The 17,403-nt window shown below is 26.9% G+C and overlaps 1 protein-coding gene and 1 long non-coding RNA gene across 3 annotated transcripts in view; one reads left to right on the forward strand and one right to left on the reverse strand.

The window, feature by feature from the left end:
• The window catches only part of LOC112687957, a 49,311-nt gene extending 40,480 nt beyond the window's left edge, over positions 1-8,831 (reverse strand). The window contains exon 1 of the long non-coding RNA XR_003149034.1: positions 8,719-8,831. This is a non-coding gene — a long non-coding RNA (uncharacterized LOC112687957). The remainder of the gene's footprint in view (positions 1-8,718) is intronic.
• Positions 1-10,973, forward strand: part of LOC112687955 (dopamine receptor 2) — a 177,871-nt gene extending 166,898 nt beyond the window's left edge. The window contains exons 4-5 of one of the 2 annotated variants that reach the window (XM_025560955.1): positions 2,338-2,419; positions 10,750-10,973. In XM_025560955.1, the coding sequence (XP_025416740.1) occupies positions 2,338-2,419; positions 10,750-10,862 (195 nt within the window). In that variant the 3' untranslated portion in view covers positions 10,863-10,973. The remainder of the gene's footprint in view (positions 1-2,337; positions 2,420-10,749) is intronic. The other variant, XM_025560956.1, reaches the window with a different exon arrangement.
• Positions 10,974-17,403: the final 6,430 nt, after the last annotated feature.

Genomic DNA, 17,403 nt, shown 5'->3' on the forward strand with positions numbered 1-17,403 from the left:
AATAAGTTAATAAATACGAGTAAAATATAAATATTGTTTTAAATATCAAGAAAATAATTGTGTTGATTGTATCCACTTCAAATAAAATAAACTCTGAAGTAAATATTTCGAAGCTTTTTAGTTTCCATTTTATTTTCAGTTAAAAAAACAAACTCATTCCATAGATATTCGATTTTTTTTTCTAATTTTTAATTGTATTTTCAGAAAATTATAATCTGAAAAAAATACAATATATATTTTTTGTATAAGTACAATGTATAATACACTATATAATAAATATATAGTTTAAATATTATTATACTTATTGTTTTAATTTAAGTAGAAAACTAAAAAGGAAATTTTAAATAGTAACAATAATATAATAAACAATTGATAATCATATTTATGAAGCAAAAAAGTGTATACAATTTTATAGAAATTTATATAATATAAAGCATATTTTTTTATTTTTATTTTTACTGTATCTGATGATGTATTATACCATGGTAATAGAGCATGCGTTTATATTTTTACAGAATCATACTGCTACGGCTTAGTCACTCCGTTGTGTTTTCAGTATTTCTTTTTTTGATTTATTACGTGTGATAAGTACCAAAAACGTCTTGCAAATGTTATGTATCTTGTAAATTCCTAAAATTATTCATAAAACAAAAACCATAAACATTGCAATATTTGAAAAATATTCACAGGCTCTTATAAAGTATGAAATTCAAAAAAAGATCGAACGTTCTCCATGAAAATGTTAGTGACAAAAATAGATTATATTCGGTTTTAATCGATATTGAACATTGATAACAATCGTATATAAATAAATGTCTAAAAAAAAAAATTTGTCACGCTATAAAAAACTTAGTTACAATACAAATCATACTTAACATTTATCAATTTATATTTTTTCAGACAAATATAAATAAAAATTATGGATTAAAAGCAATATCTTATAAATGATAATTTGTTAATATTCACTAATTTTACTTCTGAACTTTATAATAATCATATTTAATACATTTTATTTTATTTTAAAAATGTATATAACATTTATATGCAGGTGCATTTCTACGAGAAGTTCAAGCGATCAGGCGGGTCCTCTCATCACTTCAAAAAATTTTCCATAATAATTACACTACAATTTTTTAAATCTATTTATAAATCATAATATATAAATTATGAAATAATAATGTTTATTTTATAGCCTATATATATATGTTTTTTAGTAAAAATGTTTATATAATTTTGATTCGATTTTTTCCACAACACCTTTTTTATATTTTACGACCGTACTACAGATCATTTCTCTTTGCCCAAAAACAACCTATGAACACAATTGTCTGAATGAATAGGATCTATTCAATCAAATAAAATGAGTATTAAACATTTCAGCATTATGTTTTGATTTATTTCAAATATGACAAACTACAATGTGTATAAAAAAAGTATTTTTCAAGCAAAAATAGTCACATCAGCGTTTGTATTACCTCTGACAACATTCAATGCTAATATATTTAAGATTTCCTTTAAATAATCAATAACAACATAAATAAATAAATAAATAACGTTAAGCTTATATTCTAAGCTGATGATAAGCAATAACATCAAATTAATTATTTCTTATGAAACTTATAATAAAATATATTGATTTTAAATTGTTCTTCTGCTGAAGTAAAAAAAATCGCTGTAGATTGAAGAACTTTATATGCATATAATAATATCGGATTATGGAATTACTAACAGCATTAATTTTATTTAATAAAATACCTAGATCAATAGCTCACTCTTTTTTTTGTTTCTTCATGGTGTTGTTTAAAAAGTGTATCAATTTTCGTTATTCGTTTAATAGATCCTTCTCTTTTTTTTTTATTTTGCGTTTCGCAGCATCAAATGTAAATTGTAAAGCCATTATAATTATAATTTATAAAATAAAATATTTAATTTAATTTGCCGTGTATTATTTTGTATTGACTCTGAACAATGACACACGAGACTACTAGAGTCAAAAAATAATACACCTTAATAAGTAAATACGTAGCGATATTTTAGTTGTGTAAATTCGTAGAGCATTATATGTATACTTTATACATAATAATATAGTCATCGGTGTAGAGAAAGGCCGATAAGCGACAAAGCAATAACGAAAAACCACTGAAAACGGATTTTTATAAAAAAAATTTAGTCAACCTAAATTGTTATTTATTTTGCAGAAGTAAATTTTGTTTTTGTTGTATTTGTTGATACAATATTTATAACAATTATATATTGATATCAAATTGAAAACCATGTGAACAATCTTGTTACTTTTTCATAATTATATTTATTTAATTTTTTTTTTTTGCAATTTAGAGTAATAATGCCCCCCTCCCTAGCCAAGGACTCGTGACATTTGCACACATCGCATACGTGTATGACACGCCACTAAACTTGGGTAAATATTAAGTTCAAATTCATAAGTACACATTATATGAATATATATTATATATTATATATATATAATATATATATTACAATAAATGTCCTTTTTTAACATAATAATGGTCAATAGTTGAGAAGAGTGTTCTTATATTTGGAAACATTCCTACGTATGCCATTGTTTAATTTTTTAAAAATTAAAGTTCACATACAAATATTCTTCGGACAACGTTTTTCAATCGTATACATTTAAATACTATATTTTACGGATATATACTAGTTATAACGATGGTCAGTAATTTAAAATTAAGTAATTAAGTTGTAGGCTCTGCCCAACCCATTGTTTCGATAAAAATACTCGACTTTTAACTCTTTACAATTTTAATGGTTTTGCAAAAAAACCTACACTTTATCATTTAAAATTTGTTTGTTCAATATGTTTATTAAGGACACAAGCTTTATTGTAACATCAATCTGCGTGTGTATAAAACTGCAAAGTATTCTACATCACATTTATCTCTAGATTTCAAATATTACTGATAATATAAAACATTTTAAAAATATACTTAAGGCTGTTTTATAATTTTAAATAAACACACAAATTAAAATGAATTATTTAAGTGAATAAAATTTACCTAATTTTAATAATTAAAACAATTAATACGATTCCATTAAAACAAATAATACTAAACATAAGCATTCAAATGGAATATTTATCATTATATATATATGTTACGAGCAAAGTATACAATTTGAGCATTTTATACATTGTCCGAACAATATATAAAATGCCCTTTGTATATTGGGCAATATAGATAACAGATGATACGATTTGATGAAATATGATAAATCAATAAATAATGACATGTATTTATATTATTGATTAATTCATCTCAGTAGATATAATTGATTGCACCACCAATCCTTTCTTGGCTGTGCTTCCTTTTTTTTTACATGATTCGCAATTATTTAAGTATAGCATAATCATATCTCTGGTGATATTTTTATATTTTGTATTTACTTCATGTTCCATCCTGTTTCGTCCACCATGTCTAATCGATAAATGAACCTTATGTATAACATCAAATAACTTTTTATAATGTACATAATATTAAATTTTGTTGTTTTCAAATACTGGTACAATTAACTTATTAACATCAAAAACTTTTAACACGTCATATTTTTTTAAAAATTTATAATCATTCGGTTCCTTTTTCTTTGAATTGTTTTGTTATTGATTTTCATGTAAAATTAATTGATCAAATTTTAACTTAGTAAAAAATGAAGTATTTGAACCTTCCTTTTTTTTTTAACAAATTGTTTAAATCTTCTTTAAATTTTTTCATATTCGAATAAATAGTTAGGTGCGCACTGAATGAATTAACCTGAACTTTACAAACGATTCACAATTACTAAATAGTTCATTTTTGAGAATAGGTAAAAAGCTGACTGCACGATAATCACTACAATTTCATATAATATACTTATAAATCAGTAAATATAGTAATAATATATTATGTCACGTACACGCGTATAATATGTGGACAAGCGGACATCCCCATTGTAAAAATACCATAAGAACAAACAAACTAGTTACAGATAATAATTTGACTTTATTTTAACTATGTTTTACGATTTATCATATTTCATTAATCATGTCATTCGTTATCTATATTGCCCAATATACGAAGGGCATTTTATATACTGTCCGGACAATGTATAAAATGCCCAAATTGTATACTTTGTCCGTAATATATATATATATATATATATATATATTGATTTTAGATACCCAAACAAAAAACAATACGTATTAATGTAAATCAAAAATATTTTTAATCTCCAATTCCTGTAACATAATTCCATTCTAACGAATTTGTTCAATCTCAATATCTATTTCAGTTTAAATAACTTCTAACCAACTTAAATATTAAGGTGTGATTCCTATGGACGCGTTTGCAGACGCTCCGCGCCGCGGCGCAATTCAAGTCCCAGTCGCGCAGTCGATTTTTTGGCCGCGCGGCTTGGGTACGGATTCCTATAACCGCACGACTGCTGCCGCGCCGCGCCGGACCGCGACGAACCATTTGCTGCAATTCTCCGTTAGCAACAAGACGTATTTTACAATAGTTAATTTTACAATATCTGTTTCTTTTTCAAAATGTCTTTAAACAAAAAACAAAAGTTAATTTTAAATTTACTTCTTTTACAAGAAGTAGATGAAGAACAAACAATTGTTAATAAAGTAATGTTTAACAATTCTAACAAGGCACATGAGATGTTTTTAACTAGGAAAACAGAAGGTGTCTTCAGTATACTCATCGAAAAATATTTGTGGAGAGAAGGATGTCCACTTATTAGTTCTGTTAATTTTACGTCTTCTTCTGGAGGAAACGTAACTTGTGTTGACCGTGACATTTTTAAAAAATTATAAAAAAAGTGTATAATAATATGTACTAAACAATATGTATAATATAATATACATGAACACACAGCCACGCGCGTCTGCGATTTGACTCCCTTCAGAGCAGTCGCTAGATCGCGGTCGCGGCCGCGCGTGATTATCGCGCGCCGCAGCGATTGTCATAGGAATCGGTTCCATCTATCGGCAAGTAAACTAGTGCAACGCGGCTGAGATTTGAATCGCGCCGCGCCCATAGGAATCACACCTTTAGAAGTTATAATGACGTACTCATAAAATTTAAGAGATATATTTTTACCACTTATACTCATAAATTGATTACCATACGATAGAAAAACAAAATATTTTATTAACAAATTTTAATTCATTGTAAGAAAAATTGTAAGAAAAAAATCTAATAATATTATTTGACATTTTAGCTAATCCTGTATGCAAACTGTATAGAAATCAAGGATTCAATTTTTTTCAAAGTCAAATTTTAAAAATATTACTTTACGATTTTTACAATTTATTTAAAAACAAATATTGGGTTAAAGTAATTTGGAACCAATGTATTGAAAATACACATACATGTATCGAACTTGCCTATTCTAAGTGCCGTAAAAAAAATGTTTCTTACTATAAACCATATTAAAATTAAAAAATAATTAAAATACAACTATTAATTAACATAGTTTTTTATTTTGTTCAATTTCCATAGACCTGTGGGCGTAAATTTGAGGGGATTAAGGGGGCTTAGCCCCTACAAACAATCTAATAAGAAGATTCTGAAGATAAAATTAATATTAAAAAATAATACATCAATTGGTAGCCCATACATGTTGTATTTTTCTATATTTAGTCAATTTTTTGCAATTACTAAGAAAATTACTGTAAATTACATTAAATTATCTTCTTACCTCCCAAGGTAAAATAAAAAAATATTTTCTGACGGAAATAGCTTGAAATCTTCGTCGTACGTAGAACGTAAAAGTACATAGAAAATATTATTATCAAATATTCTGTGAACACTAATTGCCACAAACTTCATAATTCTTTTATGAATGCGAATCTCCGATTACGTTATATTGTATGGACGCAAATCGTCACTTTTTTATAATTATTGATTGCATGCTAATCGCCATTATTCAAGTATCGTTATCGCGACACAAATATGGTTTTATATATCATTATTGTATCGATGCAAACAGCCATTTAAATATTATTATTATTATTCATATTACATTTTTAAACATAATCATGGCAGTAGATTAGTACATTTTTTATATAATTTATGAATTTTTAGTTTTTTTTTTGTATAATATAATAAATTATACAGATTTTAGTTATAGGAATTGGTGTCCCGACAATTGAGCGCGCGACAATTGAGCGCAGACAATTGAGCGAAGACAATTGAGCGCGGCGAAAATTGGGCGCTGCGAAAATTAAGCACCGAGACAGTTGAGCGCTTTAACATAATATTATACTATACTGAGTAAAAGCTTAGTGCAGAACTGCTGTACATGAAATTACGAAATTAGAAATGAATTTGTTCGCAGTATCTGCGAATACCTATATAACCCGTCAGATAAATCCTTATGTTTGATGATAATCAGATAATGTTATCGATACGGTGTTATTGAAAGAATAAAATTCCAACGACGGTAATGCAGCAGTAAATGTAGACTCTTATCGCTGGATAACTACACATGTGAACTTTGCAAGGTATTTATTGATGTTATATTTTCACACGTGCATACTGAACCAGCTTCATTGAAGGAGTTCATTCCACCTGAGTTTACAACAACATTAGATGGTAAACCATTTTTATTATATGATAGTTATTCGCAAAATCAAGAAATTCCACGCATATTAATTTTTTCAACTACGGAAAATCTTGATATGATGGTTGATTGTGAACATTTGTATATTGATGGTACTTTTTCATCGTAACCTACTATTTTCTACCAGCTATATACAATTCACGGTGTACAATTTAGTAATGTTTTACCATCCATTTTTGTACTTCTTCCAAATAAAACTGAAGAAATATACTTACGTTTATTTAAAAAAATCCTAGAGTTAAGACCAGAATTAAATCCAATTTCTATAATGCTACATTACGAACAAGCTGCAATAAATGCAGTGAAAAAAGTATTTCCTCAAACGGAAATAAATGGATATTTTTTCCACTTTTGTCAATCTATATGGAGACATATTCAAAACACAGGACTTGCATAAAATACCATGAAAATTCCGAGTTTGCATTAAATATTAAAATGTTAAATGCATTAGCATATGTTCCACCAGAGTCTGTTATTACTGCATTCGAAGACCTATTACAAACTGATTTTTATAAAGAACATGAAACAATATTGACACCTCTCTTAGACTATTTTGAAGACACATGGATAGGTCGTATTAGTCGTAACAGACAACGAAGATCCCCAAAGTTTTCGATAAAATTATGGAACTGTTATGGTTTGATTAAAAATGACATACCAAGGACCAATAATGCCATTGAAGGATGGCATAATTCATTTAAATCAATTTTAAATGCAGTTCATCCTTCAATTTGGAAATTTATCGACGCTTTAAAAAAAAGAGGAAAAGTTGAATCGAGTGAGAATTCATCAGTTTATTGCAGGTCATGATCCAAAACTAAAAAAAAAAAAAATACAAAGATTCAGGATTAAGAATAAAAAATATTTGTGAACAATTTCATTCAAGATCAACTGAACAGTTTTTAAAAGGCATTGCTCAAAATATTTAATATTTTAACTTAACTCATAATGTATTTATTTGCAGTATTATTAAAATATGATGTATTATTAACTATGACTTATTATTTTTTTTTTTTTAATTATTAACTAACTTTTTTAGGTTTATATCGCGCTCAATTGTCTTAGAGCTTAATTTTCGCAGCGCTCAAGTTTCGTGCGCTCAATAGTCTTCGCCCAATTGTCGTGCGCTCAATTTTCTGCGCTCAATTGTCGTGAATCCATAGGAATTTTTAGCTGACCAGTTTTGCGCTTCAAAAATTAGAAGTTTTATTTTATTTATTACATTATTTTTTGCGCCGAGAGCATAAAATAATATTACGCGCGCCTGGACGCTGAAATTGCCGCGTTCACCGCTTTTACGTACGATCGCGGTCGGTACACTGTGTGTATGTGTGTATAGGCCGGACAGCAGTGGTTGGTATCGTCACGCAACTACTGTCCGACTATGTGGTGTGGTGGTGTATATGTCTGTATGTGTTTACTCAAAACTAGAAGAGGGTAGCTAAAATAAATGTAAAATGATATAAAATGGTAATTATGTTGCTGTATTGTAAAATAATAATATAATAAATAAACAATAAATCACAGAAACATCAAAGTACAAAAAATATATGATAATACTATTACGGCCCTTTTGGCCTAACAAGTAAAAAATGTATAATATATAATAATAAGCCTAACTAAAATGCCGGTTCGGCACAACCAGATATAACAATTATCTATAAAATAATTAAGTAATAATTGCAAGTTTATAAAGAAATCACATTAACATATAATATAAATGGTAACTAAATAAACTAAATAAACAGCGTAGCCCTTATAACTAAACAGAATTAAATATGAATATAGTTGAAAATAAATAGGTAAAGTATAATAAAATTAATTTATGTCCCTTCTGGCTCAATATAATATTAATATAGAATAAATATGAAATATTATATGAATTAATATAGCAGACTGCTATTAGAACAGTAGCTGCCTAGTATAATTAGTATAAAGTATAAAAGAAAAACCCTTCTGACTAAACAGCGATAATTATTATTTCTTAGTTGGTAAAGATAGCCCTTTTGGCCCAACAATTAATAAATGTATAATATATAATAATAAATGTAAAAATGTAATATAACTCACGGCTAAGTCGGTGAACTGCTGGCCAACCGCTACCTATGCCTATAATATGCAATATAAAATTTACACAACAAATAAATTCACAAAGGTATAAATTAAAGCTAATATAAATAATATTGTAACAATAATATGGCAATTAGCGCCCACGCAATAAATATAAAAAGTGTAGTTATCAATAACAAAAAAAAAACAGCGATTCGTGCCTGTAAAATTTGTATAAAAAAGAAAAATTGTTCGCGACGACGCTATGGGCTATTTCACGACGACGTACGAAAAGCAATTAAAGTTGCGGCGGCTGTATTAAAATACACGCACCAACGAGCCGGTGACGCAGATAACGCGCCGATGACCGATAACGCGTTGGGACTTAATTCATTTAAATAATTCACACACAATTAATAACAAAAAAAAATAAACCACAATACAGATAATTGTGCGTGTGTGTGCGACCAAAGTCGCCCGTGAAACCCAATCATCAGGTGGTGACCCGAGCAGATACGGGCACCTCGCTGTCGGCGGCGACATTTATTGTATTTATTTATTTCCAGTTAGTTACCTAAATGATTAAACTAAAAAGAACATTTTTTTTATTATATAACTATTATCGATTTATTATTGGATCAGGAGAGCCGATTATAATATTTATACATTGTTTCATTTTGAAATATTATTCAATTTTGAGGAACCATTTATTTATACTAGTTACCTTTTTTCCTTAGTCTTAAGTACACACAAGCCATATACTACATATATACACACAACACATTTAACCAACACATAGCTCACTAATCTTTGTACAGAGAACCCAAACACTACTAGTTAAGCTATTATACCCATAACATACCTTACCTTTATCGGTTTTTAAGAGTAGCATGCGATTAGCATTAGTCGGTAACCGGCCACGTGTCATACTATTTTATGCAACTAGCTCAAACTTGTGTACTTAAGTATAAACATAAATTTATTTTATATTGCACATTATCTTATTTACGAAAAAATATTTAGGTTAGTATTATTACTTTATTAATAGCCAATTATAAATTGGAAAAAAATATAAACAATAGTTGCTTTTTATTTTATTTATCTATATTTCTATATCAGACTTCACTTCTCACAAATTTAGAACAATGTGTTACTTTTTTGAACTATAAATTATAAGTTAAATATAAACATAAATTACAGCTTAATTATTTCATGCATATATTACCTTTATAACAATACTTTGTATTTTATAAAATATAGTAGTCATATAGGAATATATATTCATATCCTATATTCATTATACTATTGTTGGAATTACTTCCAACATTACATACACTTTCATTTCATGGTAATTTTATGAAAGTTAAAAAATAATGGACCAATGAATTGTTCAACTTACTTATTAATAAAACAAATGGTAAATTTAATTATTTAAAAGAAATAAATGAAACACGTATAAAGATAATTTCAAAAGAAAAACGTTAGCAGTATGACAAAATGCAATTTTAAGTATAATATCTACTCACGATCATGGACAAATCAATGTCAGTCTGTATTGTTATATTTGTACACTCTTAAGATTTCCATAAGTTTTAATAATTTATATTTTTTGAAAAACGTACACTTTTTCTAGTATTGAAAACTTAAGGTTGAAAACAAAATAATAAAACCAAAATAAATTTATTATAATCGTATGCAGATCGGGAATTTATTACTATCCAATAGGTATGTTAAACTAACTCAATTGTTGTTTTATTTACATCGGATGGCTTTTGTACAAAATATCGTGTATATATATATATACATATACATATACACTGTAATGCATAATGTCTTTTTTTCTATATGCTATCAATAAGATAATTAACGACATGTAAACAATTGGAAAATAATTGAAAAATTTATCAAACTATTAAATATTAATTTTAATTACAATAATTGTTTATTATTTTAAATGGAATCACATAAATTCTAAATACCCTTCTATTAAAATGTGTATATACCTTTTTCTACATTTATTCTCATAAAATTACATTTTATGTTTAATTCCAGTACATGGGAGCATCCATGGTATTAGCTCCAGCAACGGTCACATACGCTACTGTCAACCAACAAGACATGTTCAACATCTGAAACTTACCATACATCTTAAGAAAATTAATTAGGTGGGTGATAAACATTTAAAACGCTTGTGATGACGAATTCGCATCAAAATATCAATCATATAAATATGTTGTTGTTATTTTATTAATTATTTAAGCTATTTATTATTATAATAATATGTCCTTGAAAAAATATAATTTACCTAATTTAATTGATCCGATAAAGTAATAAGTAATATTATTTCTTATATTTAATTTTTGAACAAAATTTGTCAACTATTTCAAAGGACAATGGAACAGGACTGAAATAGTATATTTCTATATCAGTCATTGTTTGCCAATTCTTCTTCTTTCATTTGTCATATTTGAATAATGTTTTATTAGTTAAATACCATGTATATTTAAATGTTTCCTACCATATTATTCTTTCATTTTTCATTTTCCTTTTTTTAATAAAATGTCCAGTTAAATGTATTTTCATCCGAACCAAAAAAATGTTTATATCACTTTCGATCATATCACAAAAGGAAAACATGGTAAATGATATTTCACCTAAAACCATGACATTTATTTTGAATTATTTGATTCCTTTTCGCAAAATTGTGTTTCAAGTTTATTAGTGTTATTGTATTTATGTAAAAAGTTTTTAAAAATATTTACTATAAATATTAATTTTAAAATCATTGTTACAAAGGCTTCTCCAAAATATCGACAATTACGTTACGTTAATGTTAATTAAGTTTTTTTGTTACAATATCAAATAAATCTTTAGTCATACTCACAATTGTTATTAGAAAAATGCAATAAATTTAAAGTTACTGACTAATATAAAACTAAACTTATAAGATTTATTACTATCCGTCTCCAACAAAAGTAAAATAAGATATTATGTTAAACAACTCAAAAATGGTTTTTTAAGAATATAAATTAATAATTAAATTAACAAAAAATTCAAATTAGATTGTACAAAAGATTTATTTAGTTCAATTATTTTTCTTTATAATTATTATTACTTATTAAATATATTATTGGTCAATTAGCTGTACCTCTAATGAGAATTTTGAGAACTTTTATGTATCCCTGAGATGTTACTTTATTACGAGTGAACGAATGAAATCTATAACTTTTCTTATACAATTAGTGATTTACAATATAAATATTGATCATTTAATTACTTTTTTTTCTGACTTTTTATTTTTGCTGTTAACTATATAGTTGAAATAAAACTATAGTACAACTTTTCAATTAATAAAATGTTCATTAATATTTTTACAATAGCTTAAAGAGGAAACAATCTCTATATTTAATAAATATATATTTAAATATATATTTAATAAAATATAAAATAAAAAAAAATATAAAATATAAAATAAAATATAAAATATATATTTAATAAATAGACAAATATACAAAAAGCTAAAAAGTTTAAACAATGTTATTTTTATTTAGGTTAGCCAAGAAATAAGTAATAAGTAATAAGCTCAAAATACATCTTCTTTTTTCAAATAAGATTTTTAAAAAACAAAGAAATTAGATACATCTATGAAAATTATTTTAAGCTATTGTTTTTAACATAAAAATTGACAATATAAACATGACCTTTAAGATAAAATATATAATGAAAAAAATTTATTTATCTATAGCTATTTTATGATTTATAATAATACTTAATCTTGATTCCTATTATCTCGAGAAATGTTTATAATTTGTAATATATTTAATCAAAAATAAATTATTCTCATTTATATGTTTAGTAAATAAATGCAATATTCTTATAAGAATAAAATATGTAAGGGAAATTTAAAATCTAGTGTTATTTTGATTTATATAACAAATAACGAATATCATTATCATATTTTAATATTATGGAGTAAATAAACTTTAAAATTGGTTCTATTATTTTAATGTTGTCTATACAATTATTGAAAGTTATAAAATTATACTATTATTGTTTTGTATTTTTATCTCTAATAGATTTTAACCATCACCAACTTTATAATTCAGTAAAGATTGTATTATTATTAACTTAGTTTTGTACGATAATTTCTTGTCATTTTAAGAATAATACTGCATTTTTTGGTTTAATATATGATTTATTTAAATACAAACTAATTTAATTTTAAAAAGGTTTGTATGTTTTTTTTTTTTTTTTTTACATATATAATTGTGTTTTTATACTTTTTTTTCTTATAAGAAGTGCATCACTTTGAATTTTTAATGATTCATCACTTTTGTTAAACACTAGTCATAATATTTACCAACAATGTGTAGAACTCTGTTTTGATAAAAATATTGTAATTGTGTTCACTATTACTACTTAAACCTACTATTAGTATACAATAAATTAATATAAATATAGTAAAAACTAATGAGTAAACTTAATATTTGTATTATATAAATAAATCTATATTCATAAAATTATTATTATATGTAGTTATACTGGTCGTAATAATAATAATAAATGATCTCTTTTTCTTTTACTGCGTAATAATTTTTAATGAACAAATTACAATTATAACATCCTAATAAATATATGTTTTTTCTGCTGTAAACACTTTTTTAAGTAGTAAATCTACACTAAACTTTTTGTGCAGATTTTTTTAGAACTGGTATTAAATACACATATTACTTAAAAAAACTTAAAACAAAACTTTAAAACTTAGAAATAATGTAAAATTTTGGTTCAAAACCATTTATATATTTTCCTTTTTGTTTGTCTACAACATCATTTTTTAATTTTATATTTTGAGATTTTAATACCAACCCTCAGATACTGACTTTTAACATAAAAAATGGGAAGATTTTCAAATTCTTGTAGAAAATCTCACAGCATAGTATAAAATAGATAATAAACTTGAGAAATCAAAATACGATCAAATTAAAAATATTCCATTACACCGGCTCAACTTCAACATAAATGTTTACAAGTACCATAAAACGTTTATTTAAAAAAAATAGGAATAAATAGGAATCTGTAGGTACTCATTACTTTATACTTATTGTAGACGCACGTGAATATAAAAAAAATAATTCGATTTAAATATCGATTAGTTAAACGTCTATTGAAATACTGTTGAAACCGTTATTTTTATTGCCTTTTCAGTGTATTACAAAACATAAGAATTATAATACTATCACTACTATATTGACATTCGTAGTCTACCGTTGATTTCAATTATTTCACCATTCACAGCAACACAATATTAGTAGTATATAGTATGTTATGATGATTTCTATCGAATCATATATAACGAAAAATCTTTTTCGAAATTCCCGAAAAAACATGAAAAAGTGGAGGGAAGGAGAAATTAAATAAAATAAAATAAAAAAAATAGGAACACGTTAACCCACCCCACGGTCTTCGTATCGCCGACGTCCAAAGAGCGAAAAAGCGTGAACGGGACCATAGCGACCGCAACGGTGTGGGGGTGGTCTGTTTTACCGCAAAGTCACCGGTTACAAATTATCCCCCGCACGTTCATTCCACGTGTCATGTTTGGCCCTAAAATCAAAACTGCACACCTTCGCCGTCGTCCGATACACATGTCCCCACCGCTCTTAAATTACGGGCTCGTAACTTAGTTTACGGCCCGGGTCGGCTACCTTTATATCCTTTTCATTTGACCTGTCCACCACGTTCTGCTGACACACACACACACACACACACATGTATATATATATATATATATATATATATATATATAGTGTTATTATACACGGTCGCGTGTCGAACAGCAGCAGCCGCAACTCCTCCTGCCCACCATTGAAGCCCCCGGAGCAGAACTGATTCAACGGCGCGCGCAAGCATCCCGAGGTATGATTCGTTAAACGGAAATCCCTTTTATGTCACTTTCATGTGACCCGGATGAGTTGCTGTTCGGTGCAAATAATTCATATATATATATATATATGTGTATACGTCCCTGCGTGTCATAACATCTTTGAATAGCCTAGCTATTTGTCATCGCACGAACGACGTGTATTATTATATTATACCAGCTAGACACCCAGTGTACATAAATATATATATGTATGTGGACTCGAGCGTGGTATCTTAAGGGCCCGTGATACCAGGCATAGATACTGTTAAAATATTTTTTCCAGAAATGCTTTAAGAATTAATATAAAACCTATTGCAATTATTCGTCTTGTGCACGATTCAATGTTTGAAACGATTACCAAAGGGAATACTGCGACGCTGTAACAATATTTTCGTAACCGATCTAGGACAACGGCCGTTTGAGCGCGGGTACATTTGGACGCGAAAAAAACATAAATAATAATAAATTTGTTTTATTCGGGGGTACGTAATTTTATTTAAATATGCCGTTAAATATGGTAATATATATAAAAATAAATATAAATTATTTATATATATGTATATAAAATATAACGAGTAGTACGACTAATAGGCTTTTGATATATATAAAAAAAAAACAGATAAAAAGAAGATACTTAATACAATCCCATAACATCAATTATGATTATAATATAATTATCCCTATAACCAAAAAATAAATATTATTATTATTTATGTTTTTTTCGCGTCCAAACGATCACGTCCATTTGTCTCTGTTCGTTTTGTAACACATATTGTGATATATTGTTTAATCACGCAGTATAGTTTCGCGAGGTCCCCGTCTTATTAATAGAGAACGCACAGACTGTTAACGAGTGATCTTATAACGCTGTCAAAGATTAAGAATAGCTTAGTTGAATCTGTAAATCTCCCTAGTTGATTATAATTTATAGCCACTCGGTTGAAAACGAAAAATATTTATTCTCCGTCATGAACAAAATACTTTGTATACCAAAATACCTACACGCCAGCCCTGCAACTACAAAATAAGAAGCCCGTGTGCTGTAATTATATTGGGACCCTTCCTAGGATTTATTCTTGTTCAATTTAAATATCAATTTTTTTAGGTTTTAAAACACGTTTCACATCAGTTAGTATATGATATATGTATATATATTTTACGGGTAATGTTAACATTTGGATAATGTCGACATTATTCGGCTAATGTCAACATTAGCCATCTGTTATGGCTAATGTGTAATTTTTCGTTTATAAGCAGGAATTATTAACATTATCCAGATAATGTTAATCTTAACTAGTCAATATTGGACAATGTTAGGAGTTTTATATTAAATAGACTATAGAGTTTTTATTAGCATTTTATACAATAATAAAGCGTCGGACTTCCAGAGTATAATATTTTATCTTGACTTGTAACCGAGTTAGTCAGTTATCTTACCGATAAAGTGAACAATATATCGATATATCGATGTATAAATGCAAATCTTCTAGCATTTTGTGCAATTCAAAATGTTACGGAAGCATGCCATGTAATAGTAAAGATTAAAACATTAGCATTTTAATTCTATAGGTACTTAAAATAATATTTTAAAAAATAATTTATAATATAAAATGTAATTCGATATTGTGTCATTAGTAGGTTAGATTATTAAAAATAAAAATAAGTTCATATTAATAATATTACGTATTTTATGGTAATTACTAATTTATTACATGTTAAATATATTTAATATTGTTAATGATTTACAATGATTTTATCTCATGCACGTTAAATTTTTATGGTTGTTTAGACATTATCCAAAAGTTCTTGGCTAATATCATATTATCCGGTTAATGTTAACATTAGCCAATATTTAATAATATTCATGGCGGCTAATGATAACAGTTGGCTAATGTTGACTTTAGCCGGATAATGTTGACATTATCCAAATGTTAACATTACCCATAACCAGGACCGGATTTGACGGGGGGCATTAAGGGCATATGCCCCGGGCCCCCAAATTTTAGGGGCCTCCGAGACTCGAATCAGAAATATAAAAAAATTGCAATTTGGGTTCTCAAACTATATTTTAAAAAAAAATATAGTTTTGAAAATAAAAATTAATTAGGTATAAAATATAAATTAAATTGGAACAGTTTATTAATATATATATATATTTAATTAAATACATTTTAGCCTTAGATTATATTTTTTTATTAATAAAATAAATAATAAATTACTGTATGACTTGTTCAATTTCTTTAACATAAATAGTTATTTTTAGTTGTAACTATAAATATATTTTACGCATGGTATAAGTTTAGGTAGGTATGCAATTTTTATTATGGACCATTTAGAGCCCCAAAATATTTTTGCCCTGGGCCCCTTAATTTTTAAATCCAACCCTGCCCATAACATATATATCAAATTAAATACCTATAACTGTTGTATATTATACTTTACTACATATTTATGTAGTAAATTTATTTAAGTAGTTTAGGTAGGTATGTTGTAAGCCTACTCAAATACTCAATGGACTCATTGTTAAATAAATATTATATTATTCTAAAATATTATAACAACCTTACCTGAATTTTAAAAAATTTTCTTTTTATTATTAAATAATTGTGTGTTTGTAAAGTGTAGTTTAATTCAGGATGGGACTAGAGATTCTCCCCAAATTTATATAAGCCTTGGGGCCCGTGTACGTGGCACACTCTGCACACCCGGTTTTTGTGGTACTGCTACGCGCACACTAGAATATAATTTTAAATGTATAAAAATACGAGCCAAATGTTCAAGGA

Source organism: Sipha flava, unplaced genomic scaffold (assembly GCF_003268045.1).
Source record: "Sipha flava isolate LNK unplaced genomic scaffold, YSA_version1 36_pilon_pilon, whole genome shotgun sequence".
In the NCBI taxonomy this organism is placed as follows: Eukaryota; Metazoa; Arthropoda; class Insecta; order Hemiptera; family Aphididae; genus Sipha; species Sipha flava.